Source organism: Pteropus medius, unplaced genomic scaffold (genome assembly GCF_902729225.1).
Source record: "Pteropus medius unplaced genomic scaffold, Ma_sr-lr_union100, whole genome shotgun sequence".
NCBI lineage: Eukaryota > Metazoa > Chordata > Mammalia > Chiroptera > Pteropodidae > Pteropus > Pteropus medius.
The window spans coordinates 14,158,313-14,172,373 of record NW_024349519.1 but is presented as its reverse complement, the minus strand read 5'-3'; the positions used below and the strand labels follow the sequence as shown (position 1 = coordinate 14,172,373).

Genomic DNA, 14,061 nt, shown 5'->3' with positions numbered 1-14,061 from the left:
ATGAAAGGCAAATAATAAAGTAGATATAGGAAATATCAATGTCGTCTTCTAAGAATAAATATTGAGTGAAGCTAAAGTTCCTTGGGTAGTAACCATGTGAAATTTATGAATTAGAATTCTAACCATTTAAGCCCTTGGTTAAAATTTTCTTTGCTGATGTAAACAGTCTGAAGAGCTATATAGGACTTGGAGGACCAAGAATTTAACTGAACTGACTAACCCTAGAGGTTCTATCTATTCGCACAGAGCAAAGTTCAGCTAGGAAGGAGATTAGCTTCAAATTTACTAGGTAGCTAAGAAAAAGCAGGTGTTTAAGTTACTGGGATAGTTTTGGGTTTTTCTTCTGGAAATTAAAACAAAATTTGAATTGAGAATGGGAAGTCAGATTTAGAAAACATTTATATATTTTCCAATTAAAGTCTTTAATTAAAGTTAAATTTTTCTCTCTAAATTATCAATTATTATTATTATAAATATATTCATTAGCATTTTTGGACAATAAATAATCCAACATGTAAAGAAACAATATGCATGAATATGTTTCTTGAATCATTGTTTAAAATAGAAAACATTTAGGAAACTTAAATATCCCATAGGTGAATAGATAAGTTATGAGATTTGACCCAAAGGCCATTTTAAGTAGTTATGAAGACTCTGAAGCAACATGAACTATGCTTATGGGAAAATTACAAAAGAAAATTCGATGATATTATTGAAAAATAAAAAGGAGAAAAAAACAGTATATGAAGAGTGTATGTATTAATTTCAGGTATACTTATTTCATAACTTTTGAAATCTTTATAATGTGGCTATAAATTTATTAGTTTAATTTGAAGTAATATATTTAAAAAGTTTATTTTTATACCAAAGAGAGACTGAAAACCTTGCTGATAAAATCTAAAGGAAACCAGAAAGTTTAGTTTCTTTTTAAACTCTGAGTTTAAATAAAAACTGGTTCTGCAAATATCCTTTTGAACTCCATGATCCTCTGCCCCTCCCCAATTTTACAACACTTAAAGGTTTGAATAAGCCTACAACATGTAATTTATTCTTCTGTAACACTATCCCATCATTTTTTTCTAATCTTTCCTTTTAAAATAAATAGAAATAAGCAAACAAATCTAGAGCTAGCAAAGAAGCACTATAGATAATGACAGACATATGTAGTGTTCTTTTGTTAGCTGCAAAAGAACTAGTGAAAACTCAATTTAGCAAATTCAAAGAGGGTTTACAGTCAAAAATTTTCCTAATTGAAGTTTAAACTATAATACTTCCTTTATGGCCATCATCTTTGAAACACTTGGCAATTACAAATCTTAACATTAGTTGCCATGAACAAAAGTAATAAATCTATTATCTAAATGGAATGCATAAATTCATAAAAGGTAAAAATGAAGCATTTACATTTTAAGGTGTGGAAAAAAAAGGAAACCTTATTTTATGGGAGTATGGGACAGAATTAAAACCATGAAAATCACTTTTTAAGTTATTGTGAATATCTTAAATTCAGAACTAGAGCCTTTCCTTTCTCATTATTTTTGCACTATTAAGCAATTTTGCTTTTCTTCTGGGGATACAGAGTCATCGGCATCATCTTATACTGAGCCAGCAGCAGTCCTAGTTGAATATAGACCTTAATCAACAAGTATCTGAAAAAGTGTTTCTCTTCTATGTGCCTACTAATCATCTAGGAACAGAATTAAAAATATGGATTCTAGTTCAGTAGGTATAGGATGAATTTTAAAGTGATGGATTCCTAATAAACTCCCAGGTTATGCAACGCAATTGTTCCAGAGGTTAATCTTTGACTAGCACTAATCCAGATTACCCAAAGGCAAAGTTGCATGCCTTTGTGAAAGTGAAAGACAAATGACCAAGGTGGACTGTAGAGCACCTGACTAATGTAAATCGAGCAGCTGTGACTGAGCTCTAGCTGATGGCTGGCGTTTGAGACCCAATGTTGCCTGAGAATAAAATAAGAACTTAAAGTATCTAGTTCAGTGGCTGGTACAAGGTAGGTGCTCAACTTTTTCCTCTTTTTGTGGCTAGATATCAACCAGAACAGTTAATACACCTTAGATTTTAGTTTAGATTTCAAACCATAGGGGAATAAGAGTCATTGTAGGGTCTTGAGCAGTAATGTTAGCTAAGATTTCCACTTTGGAAAAACTAATAGGACAGGTTTAGAAAAGCATATTGACCAATCTTATTAGCACATTTTTCAAAAAGTCTTTTTAAAATTGGAATATCTCCCCTCCTCCATGAAGTTTTTACTTGAAATTTTCATAATATGTGCTTAGAATAATTCAACTTTTCAATCGAGGTTCACATCTCCAATCTTTTCACTTAATAAGATACCTTCTTTACCTCCTGAGACAAATCCTTGAATGTGACAATTTCCCAATAACATATTTTCATAACGGAGATTGGACAATATATCATTTATTAATTAAAGAACATGAGTTACACTGTACAGTTTGATATTGGCTTAACACTGAATTTCTGGTGGGAGGAGGGAGAGACATCACATAAACCCTGGCTACCTTCTTTGAGTATTTGCATGCTTTGTTCTAACAGTAGATGATGAAGTGAGAATTTTAAGAGGCCTATACTAATAGCAAAGACAGATCTTTACTTGCAAACCAAAGCTAGGTGTAATCAAATACCATATTTGCTCATTGGTTTTCAGGTTTTATAAGTATATATGTGTAGCTAGAAATGCTCTACTCCATATTTTTTTCTCATTGAAGTTTTTAGTTTGTTTTTTAATTCAAGTCTTATAAAAAGCAAGTTCAGAAAAGTTGAAGTTTCTTAGAAAAAATAACCACATTATAGTGGAACAAATTCTATCACCATCTCTCTCTCTCTAATTAATACAAGATAGATTCCAAAGGAGAACCTGGAATTACTATTTCCATTCTATAAGGTATGGGGTCAAGTTCCAAAACTTGGCCCCAAAACACAGAGCTCATGATTTGGCCTAATCTACCTTTCTAGCCTCATCTCCTTGTTTCTTTCTTTTCATAATCTAAACTCATCAGTATAATGACCATTTCTCAAAACAACCCATGCCTTCCATTTATTTGCTACATGTGCTGATCAGCCTTTCTTTTCTCCATTTGCCTGAAGTATCTTAACCTTTCTCTTAAAATCAGCTCCATGGCACCTATCTGGAATTCTTCATTCTTTGAAGAACCCATAGAACTTTGTATTTGGCTTATTGTAGCACTTCTTTGATTATTTTGCTACAAGTATGTTTCCCACTGGTCTGACTGTCATAACGGCATAAACCATGTATTTCTACCCCCCTTTTTTAATCCTCCCCCCGACTTCCACCCCTGACCTACGGATGTTGCTGTCTCCCCTTTTTTTTTTAAGAACTGGATCTCTGAAGGCGGGGTGTCTCCTCCCACAAGCTTGTGGTGCGCCTTGGGGCTTGGTGCACCCAGGGCCTGGAGCACCTGGTGTATAGTCCGTGGCTCCACCCGGGGCTTGAACCCGGGACCTTGTGTGTGTAAAGCAGACATGCTAACCACTACACTATGGAGCCACCTCGAACCAAGAATTTTTAAAATTCCAGTGCTTAGCATATAATAGATGCTCAAAAAATATTTGGTGATTAAGACTGCACAATAGGGACAAATGAGCTCATAAATATAAACTAAACAGACAACTACAAGCCCTTCAAGATATAACTCCAGCTAATCCACATAGATTTTAGTGATTTAAGGAAGAGAGAAAGATGTTGAGGGGTCCTAAAAAGGTGGTGCAAGAAATTAAGAGGTAATTTATAATCTTTAAAGCCAATTATTGCTTCAGGGCTCTATTTCAAACAGATTTCCTTTGCTTCAATTAAACTCACAATACACCTCAAATAAAGATAAGGAGGTCACATTTTCTTGCCCGTTTTGTTGTGATTAATTCAATGGGCCCACCAATTTGGGGATATACTTTATTTTCCAAGATTGGGACAGATAAACCCAGCTGAAAGTAAAGAGAGAAGATTAAATTGAAAAGCAGTATGTATTTTCTTGACTATTTACATATAAATGTGTATGTAAATGTGGTTTTAAAACAGGGCCACAAGATTCTTTGACAGGCCTCCCATAGAGAAATGAAAATCTATGTTCCCTCCCCTAGTATCTAGGCTCTATAACTGCTTGACTAATAGAACATGACAGTGATGCCTGTGTCAGTTTCTGTGTCTTGATCTTAGGAAACTAGTAGCTTCTACTTCCTATTTCTTAGGCTGCTTGCTCTTGGAACCTGGATACCCTGCATGAGGGAACCCGACACACTTATGGAGAGGCCAATGTGGACTCGAACGTGTAGTCAGCACCAATTTGCTTGCCATGTGAGTGAGCCATCTTGGGTGTGGATGTCCTTTCCATCCCACACCCACCTCCGAGCCCCTTGTAGTTCCCTACAGTTTTTCTGCTTGTGGTTACTATGTTCTGCCTTCTGGATCTGAACACAAATTAATTATTAGTGAGTAATATAATATATGATATGTGATGCAGATGGAAGGCAGTGAAGAGTAGTATTACTCATTTTTGCAATCTATTGATGTTAAGGCAAAATTTGGCTACTTAGCAATTGTATTGACCTCTCTTAGAGAAAGAAACTTTTTACCCTCTTTCTCAGGACCATTATACAGCCACATACACAACCTATTTAGAATAGACAATACTGCTTTCAAACAATTCCAAAAGTTTTACATTTTCTCATATTGTGGTAAAATATAAAGAACTGGCTGGTAGTTTCATGGCATTCTACATACTGAAATTGTGCTTAATCTAAAAAAAAGTACAATATTAGGAAAGTAAAACACCTATAAAAATAAAACGAAATTTCTACTTGTATCTTGTTTTTCTTATAATGCATTTCAAAGAATATGAAATGAATTATATATATAGATATATTTTGAGTCAATATTTTTATAAACATAATTGACCATTTATATTATCTTATGCACAAAGTCATATTGTTACTACACATTTTAAACTTACTAAGATGGTTAGAGTAATGATTCTTAGACTTGGACTTGGGGTGAAGTGCCAAGAGTAGTACGAGTTTAGCCCCTTAAAATCGCTCTTGCCCTGATGCTGATCTGGAAATTTGGATTCCTCTTCAAAGCCCTTTGGCAGTTAACCAAAGCACTTCATCATCAGAACAATGTTTATCCTTTCATAATATCTTTCACTATTTCCTGCCCAAGTCATGAAGTGTGTGTGTATGAAATGTGTGTGTGTGCGTGCGTGCAGGGGAGAAAGAGAGAGAGAGAGAGAGAGAGAGAGAGAATGTTGTACAGGAGCAGGGCTTAAAATGTTTACCTATTTTGAGGAGTATTCAGCAGTAGGGAAAACTTTGGATTTTTTTTTTCATTGTAATTCATCTGATTCATCTATCTGTAGTTTAATTTGTTTCCCTAAACAGTGAGTATTATTTAACGATGCTCATTACTCAAATACTTTATAAAATAATCCTCACAATTCCTGTAAGGTAATTATAAGCACAGTGCTGCCACTAACTTGCAGAAGACAATAATGAAGTGTCAAATTTCTGAGACCATAAGGTAAACTCCCTGCTATCTGAGGCTGCTGAAGCCTAAAGGGTCAATCTTATAACTTACATTCGCAGAAACTCAGGAAAACAAAATACTCCAAACCCACATTTTTCCTTTGTAATCCCTGAATAGTCTTGCCTAAATAGTATTAACATTTAGGCAGTTAATAATTTATATCAGTAGAGATGGGTCTATCTTTCCCCAGCTATGTCATTCTAGAGAGAGACTGACAATCCTTGAGCAAGGAGATAGTGGAGGCATTGTGCTAGAACACTCAGTGGTGACATAACTGACAAGGAATCTACTATAAATCCTGGCTCTGAGCATTTATTTCTCCTTTTCTTGCAAGGGCAAAAGGTTATACTCTCTTGGTGTGCACGTCACAAAAGTAAGCAATACTTAAATGTACCATATTTTCAACCACCCAGAGAGGAAATGATCATGGAGAAGAGCTCAGAGGAGACATTATGTTATTGATGAAGTGTCAATGAATCATAGATATGTAGATTAAATTCTCTTGAAACTACACAATCTTTAAATATAAGGAACACTACTTGAGCTGAAACATGTTTTGGATTTAGGAAACCTCTGCTCTTGAGGGAAATAATTGGAAACACCTGGACCATACGTGCCACTTTTTCAAGTGTTTCTACTACAGATCTTTGCAGGAAGGATGTTGGGAGGGAAGTCCGTCATGGGTGAGATTGTTTATTGGTTACAGTTGCCAAAGCCCTTTCGGTTGTATGTTTATACTCCCAATGCGAACATGATAATCACAAAAGGAGACAGCTGGAAGAAATTATAAGCCATGGAATAAGTTAACTTTCATTATATACTCTCAGATGCCCTTGCAGTCTCCTCACAACACCATGACTACACAGTTTCTATAGTAACCATGAAAAAGACAGAACCGCCTACACAATTTAGCCAACATGTGATTCAAAGATCATATTTAATGGTTCAAAGTGGCATAAGGTGTTATCGACAGTTTTCTGAAAATGTGCAAGTCTACTCCTAAGTGTCCAAAGAAGGGAAAATGTTGTGATCAGTGTGACCTGGTGACTGGAAAATATGCTGTACTATTACACAGGGTTAATGTAAATACTCTTTATAGAAAGCCAAAAAGTACATGACAAATTATTATGTCAAGCAAATGTGTGTCTTCTCAGATGCTTTAGACTAGCATATGACTTTTTTCACCTTGAAAATATTAATCAGATGTCACTGAAGTATTTCTTTTTTACCATTTTAAGCATTTTAAGTGTACAATTCAGCAGCATTAAGTACATGCACAATATTATGCAACCATCATCACTAGCTATAACCAGAATCTTTTCGTCATCCTAAACAGAGACTCTGTACCCATTATACAAAAATCCCCCATTCTCCTTTCCCCTAGTCAACTCTATTATACTTTCCATTTCTATGAATTTATCTATTCTGGGTACCTCAGATAAATGAAATCAGAATATTTTCTTATTGTGTGTGGTTTGTTTCATTTAGTATAATATTTTCAAGACTTATCCATTTTGTAGCATATATTAGAATTTCATTTTTTTATGAATGAATAATATTCTGTTATATATTTATCACATATTAAAAATCCATTAATCTGTTCATGGACACGGGTTATTTCTACCTTTTGGCTATTGCGAATAATGCTGCTATGAACATTAGTATACAAGTATATGTTTGAATCCCTTGTTAAATGACTTTTTAAAATTAAAATATATTTTGCTCTTGGTATTTGGATATAATAAAAAAAAACTAAAGGGCCACCACTGATAGATTTTTTGGTTGTTTTGTTTTTTCTTTATTTTTAAAATAGATGAAAAATCCTCACTTTTCTCACTCCTCCTCACATCCCAAGACTGTATATGCCCTACACATATATCAAATCAAATTAAATTAAGCAGGGCTACAAGATATGGACAGGATTTACCCTCAGAAACTGAAGCAATCGTATTTTCTGACTACAAAGAGGGTTCATATTAAAAATAAACATATTTTATTATTTTCTAAGCTTCTTAACTCTTCGTATGTATAAAATAAGATAACTAAAGAATAAAGAGAACTGCTTTTTAAAAAGGTAGCACCATCAGATAATTTAATTGAAATATTCTTGGCCCTTTAGCATTTCCTACCCAGGCATTTTGTACATAGTTATCATAAGCTTGAAGATGAAACTATTTTGGCTGAATTTGAGATAAGTGTAGGCAGGTTAAAACCTCCCAACTAGTTACTCCATAGAAATTTATTACTGCCAGTCATTAGAAAGTTAAATTAATCCAAGCTTAAAGGAGACAGATTCCAAGTGTAGAGAATCAAACAGACCACCAGATTGAGTATTCCTGAAACATGTGCTTTTGGAAAATGTATCAGTAGAAATGACAGAAGTTGTAGACCTAACAGTTGGGCAGAGTATAAAATACTGAAATTAGTGATTAGGGATCTTCATGTGCATAAAATAAAGCTCTTAATGGTTTTGCTTTTGACCAATGTTTTTCTTCTTAACAGCCTTAAAAGCAGATGTTTCAACTTGTCCACAAACTCTATTTCTTTCTTTAAGAAATGGTTACAGTAAAGTCCTGAAGAATTATATTTTTTAAAAGAAACCATTTTCTTGCTTGCTGTTGGCTTCCTCTCCTGTGTGATGAAGGCTGGCTGTGACATGTCAGGTGTCCTTGTGTTCTCTAGACTTGGATATTACTGTCCTGAACAAAAAATAAATAAAATGGCAATGCATGATGAAATATAATACAGTCCGTTAATATGGTGCAATTACATTGTTATAGAAATATAAAGTAGAGATGTTCAGAGTCATTCTGTCACACTAACCTTAAATTAAAATGTAGAATTATCAGATCTTAAACATACTCACAGATGCAGGATAATAACAGGAAGGCGGAAATTATTTCTGTAATACCTCAATTTTTGCCAAAATTCAAGGATTATTCATTTTTTAAAATCCTTCTAACTCAACTCTGTAACATGTGCACTTGTTCAAGTTACAGTTTTAGTGGTGATTTATGATATGCAGTGTTCTTTGATTCCTAAGCAGCATGGCTATTTCATTAGCTGGTCATGAATACTCTTTACTTCTGGTCTTAAATATGAAAATCAAAATGTTTCTGAGACAACCAGTTTAATTACCCATTTTGAAATGTTCACACACATTTCCTTCTTTTTTTCTTTTTCCCCATCCCCCTACCCTCCATCAGCTTATTCACTATATCTATGGGTCTGTTTCTTTTCTGTTTATTCATTTTTTTTTTTAGATTTCACATATAAGTAAAATCATATAGTATTTGTCTTTGTCTGATTTATTTCACTCAGCATACTACACTCTAGGTCTATCCATGTCACAAATGACAAGATTTTATTCTTTATTTCTGAATAATATCCATCATCTCTGTGTGTGTGTGTGTGTGTGTGTGTGTATGTGTGTTATTACCCCATTGTATAGCCTTGCTTCCTTTGTTGTAGATTGACCACATCAGTGAGGATTTATTTCTGGGCTGTCTATTTATTCCATTGATCCATGTATCTGGTTTATGTCAGTACCATGCTGTTTTTATTATTGTAATTTTGTAGTGTAGTTTGATATCAGAGAATGTAATATGCCCATTTTATTCTTTCTTAAGATTTTTTTTGGTTATTTAGGGCCTTTTGTGGTTCCATATAAATTGTAGAATATTCTAATTTTGAGAAGAATGCCATTGGTATTTTAATAGGGATTGAATTGAATCTGTAAAATGTAGTAAGGACATTTTAACAATATTAATCCTTCCAATCCATGAGCAAGGTATATTCTTCCTTTTTTTTTTTTTTGTATCTTCATTAATTTCTCTCTTTAATGTCTTATAGTGTTCAGAGTACAGGTCTTTGGCCTCTTTGGTTGAATTTATTCCTAAATATTTTATTCTTTTTGATACAGTCATAAAAGAAAGTGTTTTCTTAATTTCTCCTTCTGATCATTCATTATTGGTTTATAGAAACACAACAGATTTCTGTATATTGATCCGGTATCTTGCAACTTAACTGGATTTATTTATTAGTTCTAGGAGTTTTTTTGATGGAATCTTCAAGGTTCTCTCTATATGGTACCATGTCATCTGCAAATAATGCAAGTTTTACATCTTCCTTTCTGATTTGGATGCTTTTATTTCTTTTTCTTGTATGATTGCTGTGGTTAGGAATTCCCACACAATGTTGAACAGAAGTGGTGATAGTAAGCATCCTTGTCTTGTTCTTCATCATAGAGGAAAAGCTTTCAGCTTTTCACTATTGAGTATGATATTAGCTGTGGGTCTGTCACATATAGTCTTTATTATGCTGAAATATGTTCCTTCTTTATGTACTTTGTTGAGAGTTTTAACCAAAAATGGATGTTAAATTTTGTCAAATGCTTTTTCTGTACCTACTGAGATGATCATATGGTTTTTATCCTTTACTTTGTTAATGTGATGTATCACATAGATTGATTTATGGATGCTGAACCATCCTTGCATCCCTGGGATGAATCTTGTTTGGTTAAGGTGTATAATTCTTTTACTGTATAATTGAATCTTATTTGCTAATTTGAGAATTTTTGAATCTATGTTTGTCAAAGATATTGGCCTGTAATTTTTTTGTAATGTCTTTGTCTGGTTTTGGTGTCAGGGTAATATTAGCTTCAATGACTGAGTTTGGAAGCATTCTTTCCTCAGTTTTTCGAAACAGAGTTAAAGAAAAATAGGTATAATTCTTCTTTAAAGATTTGGTAGAATTCACCTGCTAAGCTAGACTTCTATTAGTTGGAGTTTTTTTGATTACTGCTTCAACTTTATTACTAATAATCGATTGGTCTGTTTATATTTTGTATTTCTCCCTGGTTCAGTCCTTCATTTTCCTCTTGTTGGTACTTGAATAATACCTAATTACTTTTCCATATATATCTAAGATGGGCCCCAGATTTAAAATATATCAGGTAACACACATAAAGATTTAAAAGATAAAAGAAAGAAAGAAAGCTTCATTTCTCTGTGTGCAACTGGTTTGAGTCTTTTCTAGGAGTGTTTAGCAGGTGGCTTCACAGTCTGAGATGTTTTTGTTCTATACTTTCTCTGTGGAAGTGGAGACATTGCACAGGCATTTACTTATCTTTAAACTCTAAATACCTCTGACCCAACAGGGTGAGGAGTCTAGATTTTATTCCTTCCATACAACTTAAGTGTGACACATAAGGTTGAGGCCAGAAAATCAGAGAACAGAGTGGCTGACAAACTTTGAAGAAATGAGATTGTGGGAAACAAATATTCATGAAATTTCAGCTGAATGAAGAATTTTGGAATATCATTTTGGGGACTAAGAGGAAAAGGTTTTAGTACTTAGATTGAAAATACAACAAAGTATAAATAGAAAACACTGATACAAGAAAATTTAACCCAAAGACTTTCAAACTTTTTAAGCAAGGTTTCATATTAAAAAGTATTAAATATTAGTCCGTCTTTCTGGGCTATTTAATACTGACTTTTCATTCACACACACACACACACACACACACACACACACACACACACACACACACAATGGCTAGAAAAAAGTCTGTTATGGAAAATTCTTGTCAGAGTTCCAAGGAAGTGTCCTTGGAGAGCTAGAAGTACACCTCGGGTTTGGCTTGTCCAGTTTATACCATTGAGAACACTCAGATATGTGTAATTATAGCTCAGTTCATGAAAGGATTCCATAACTAGCACTTTATCAAGAGTGCCTAATATAATGCACAGGAGTACCTCTGAGGTATGAGGACTTTTACTGATTATGAATTTAATATCTTGTGTTTGCAATTTTGGTGCTTTCTTTCCAGGTTTTAAGCAATTGCATACTCTTGAGGACAGTGGTGGTGATATGTCTGCCCTGTTCTTTCTCACCAACGTATTTTCTTTCCTAGATTCCTCAGTGTCTCCTAGAAAACCTGGGAGTTTATATGGCAGGTAGTAGTAGACACAAAGGGAAATTACCTGGCCTCTCCAGAGTGCTCCTACTCTAATTTGTGGAAAGTTCTGTTTCTGTAGCATTCTGTAGCATCATCCACCTACACAGCCCATTAATCAAACAGAACTCCCACACATTGCTTACAAAGTACTAGCAAAGAGATGATATGAGAGCTTTGACTCCAACTACATGGTTTTAATCAGTTGTAGCATAGAAATATGATTAGCAGTCAAAATCCCAGAGACTGAACTTTGATTCATTGTTTGTACTAACAATTGGCACTCCATTTAATTAGCAGTTTTGAAAATAGGACCTGAATCTTTTTGCTGTATGGAGTAGTCTTAAGATTCTCATGGTAGCCAACTCCAATTTTTTTTTTTTTTTTTTTTTTGGTGAATGGAAATATCTTTTTCTAGTGCTGCTTCTAAATGTGTTGTGTTTTTCCTTTCAGACAAGTTAGAGAGGAGAGCAATACAGACAAAGGCAAGAAAATTCTAATGTTTGATTGGTAGAGTGGTGTGAAAGAGCACTGACTTCAGGCTAGGATTCTAGTCTTAACTCTGCCATTTACTATTTAAGTGACTTCAGGTTAGTCATTGAATATCTCTGAGCTAACATATCTCAACCATAAAATGGAGATAATATCAGTCTTTCCTACTGCATAGATTTAAACAAGATAATGCAAAAACCTTGCAATGCTGTACAAGTGTATAATATTACAAGTTACCAATGAATGGTCATGAATACCAATGAGAACCATATGATAACTTGTTCTCTGAACAATTATACATGAACAGACACACCAGACTCAGGAGCTGACTGCAATATAGAATTTATTCACTGAGAGATGGAGTAAAATTTTGTTCTCAGTAAAAGCTTCAATATTCTGAGGGCACATTAATAGTTAATCCTAAGATACCATCACATGGAAGTGGAAGCTCTGAGAAGACAAAGTAAGACATCTTAAGAGGCCTAGAACTTTTTAAAACAGGGCGGGTAAAAAAAAAATCAAACCTACCAAAGAATCTACCACAGAGGAGATCAATGAACAAATTTGTGACCATGGTAGTTAAGCAAAATAATAACTGAGAAAGATCAATAAAAGCTAAAAACCTTCCACCAAATTATGTTGTTCAATATTTAATGAGAGGATTCAAAATATTTTTTTTCCAACCAAAGCCAACAACAAAAAATCCTTGTTTTTGAATATAATAAAATGTCCCTTTTCCAACTCATATGCAGATTCACTATTTAGTATAATGCTTTTCTGGCTATAGAGAGTGAAGGGTCACTGAATGGTAGCAGAAGTGCTGGTTGCTAATGTCTGTGGCAGATTTCAGATTCCATCTTTTGCATTTCAACTACACCCTGCTCAGGGCTACAACAACTGGAGGAAATACATTCTAGTAGGTAGCAGACCTCTGGGAGCAGGGGCCAAGCCTGGATTCTTCAGCTCTTTGCAGTTAAAAAAACCTTGGGTTTTGCTTTGGCTCTTTGATTACTGGGTGCATTTTGGGAACTTGTCTCTATATATTTCTGTTTCTTTTGCTCTAAAATGAGGTGGTTGGAATAAATCCCTTACAGTCCCAAAGTCCTATTAAGAAGTATCTGAGAAGAAATCTTCTCAGAAGAATAGGGAGGTTGTGGTCATCACATTTTTAGGAAGTTGGAAGCTAAAGGATAATGATGCTATAAAAATGGAGAGTGAACTTGTAAAAGAGTAGGGGACCTTCAGAAAAAATAGAAGATGATTAGGAAAAACTCTGGAAAGATGCAAGCTGGAAAAAATTATATAGCTGAGCAATCTGAGAAAAACTGAAAAGTTGGTACACAGATGTGGGTAGTAGGGACCATGAAAGGCCAGCAGGCTGTGTGGAGTAGTAAAATTATCTTTTGTGCAAGCAGAGTCTAGAATACAAACATGTTAGTATGTGGCTGTAGCTTTATCTTTAAGCCAGAGAATAAACCTAAAATCTAGTCAGAAAAAAGAGCAAGAAAACATAAAATAGATCAGTCATGGACTACGGCAGCAAATAATTTCAACTTAGAAGGATACTGAGCAAAAGGAATTCTGGGCCAAAAAATCACCTTGTCATTAGTTCTTTTGGGAATAGTTTAAAAAAAGCACTTTCAATACAGAAAGCCATTGAGATCTTCCTCAATTACTTAGATGTTGATATCCTTATAAAAAAAGATGAGGCAATGTAGGAAGTGACTGGTTAAAAGATAGAATGCCGTTTATCAACAGAATAGCAGTGGCCGAAGTTCCTAATCTTTCATTGCCTTTTAAAAGATACACAACTATAGAGCATATGTAGCCTCTTTAACAGAATAATTTCTATTATACTATAGGTAATGTATTGCTCATTTGAATTAAAATTTATCAGTATAGTTGCAGAATTTTATTTTTGAGTATTCGAAGTTACTGGATTTCAATCACTCTTAGTTATCTATGAACAAGGACAGGATGAGAATATAGGGCAAAAAGTAAACATGTGATATTTCCTTGTTTCCCATTC

The 14,061-nt window shown here is 34.2% G+C and overlaps 1 protein-coding gene and 1 long non-coding RNA gene across 2 annotated transcripts in view; one reads left to right on the top strand and one right to left on the bottom strand.

The window, feature by feature from the left end:
* The first annotated feature begins 1,889 nt into the window (after positions 1-1,889).
* On the top strand, positions 1,890-7,543 carry LOC120618345 (uncharacterized). Its single transcript, XR_005657225.1, has 3 exons — positions 1,890-2,014; positions 4,249-4,354; positions 7,395-7,543. It is a non-coding gene; the product is annotated as an uncharacterized LOC120618345 (long non-coding RNA).
* LMNTD1 (lamin tail domain containing 1) overlaps positions 7,315-14,061 on the bottom strand; it is a 254,462-nt gene continuing 247,715 nt past the window's right edge. The window contains exon 10 of the mRNA XM_039882461.1: positions 7,315-8,280. Coding sequence (XP_039738395.1) covers positions 8,260-8,280 — 21 coding nt within the window. The 3' untranslated portion in view covers positions 7,315-8,259. The remainder of the gene's footprint in view (positions 8,281-14,061) is intronic.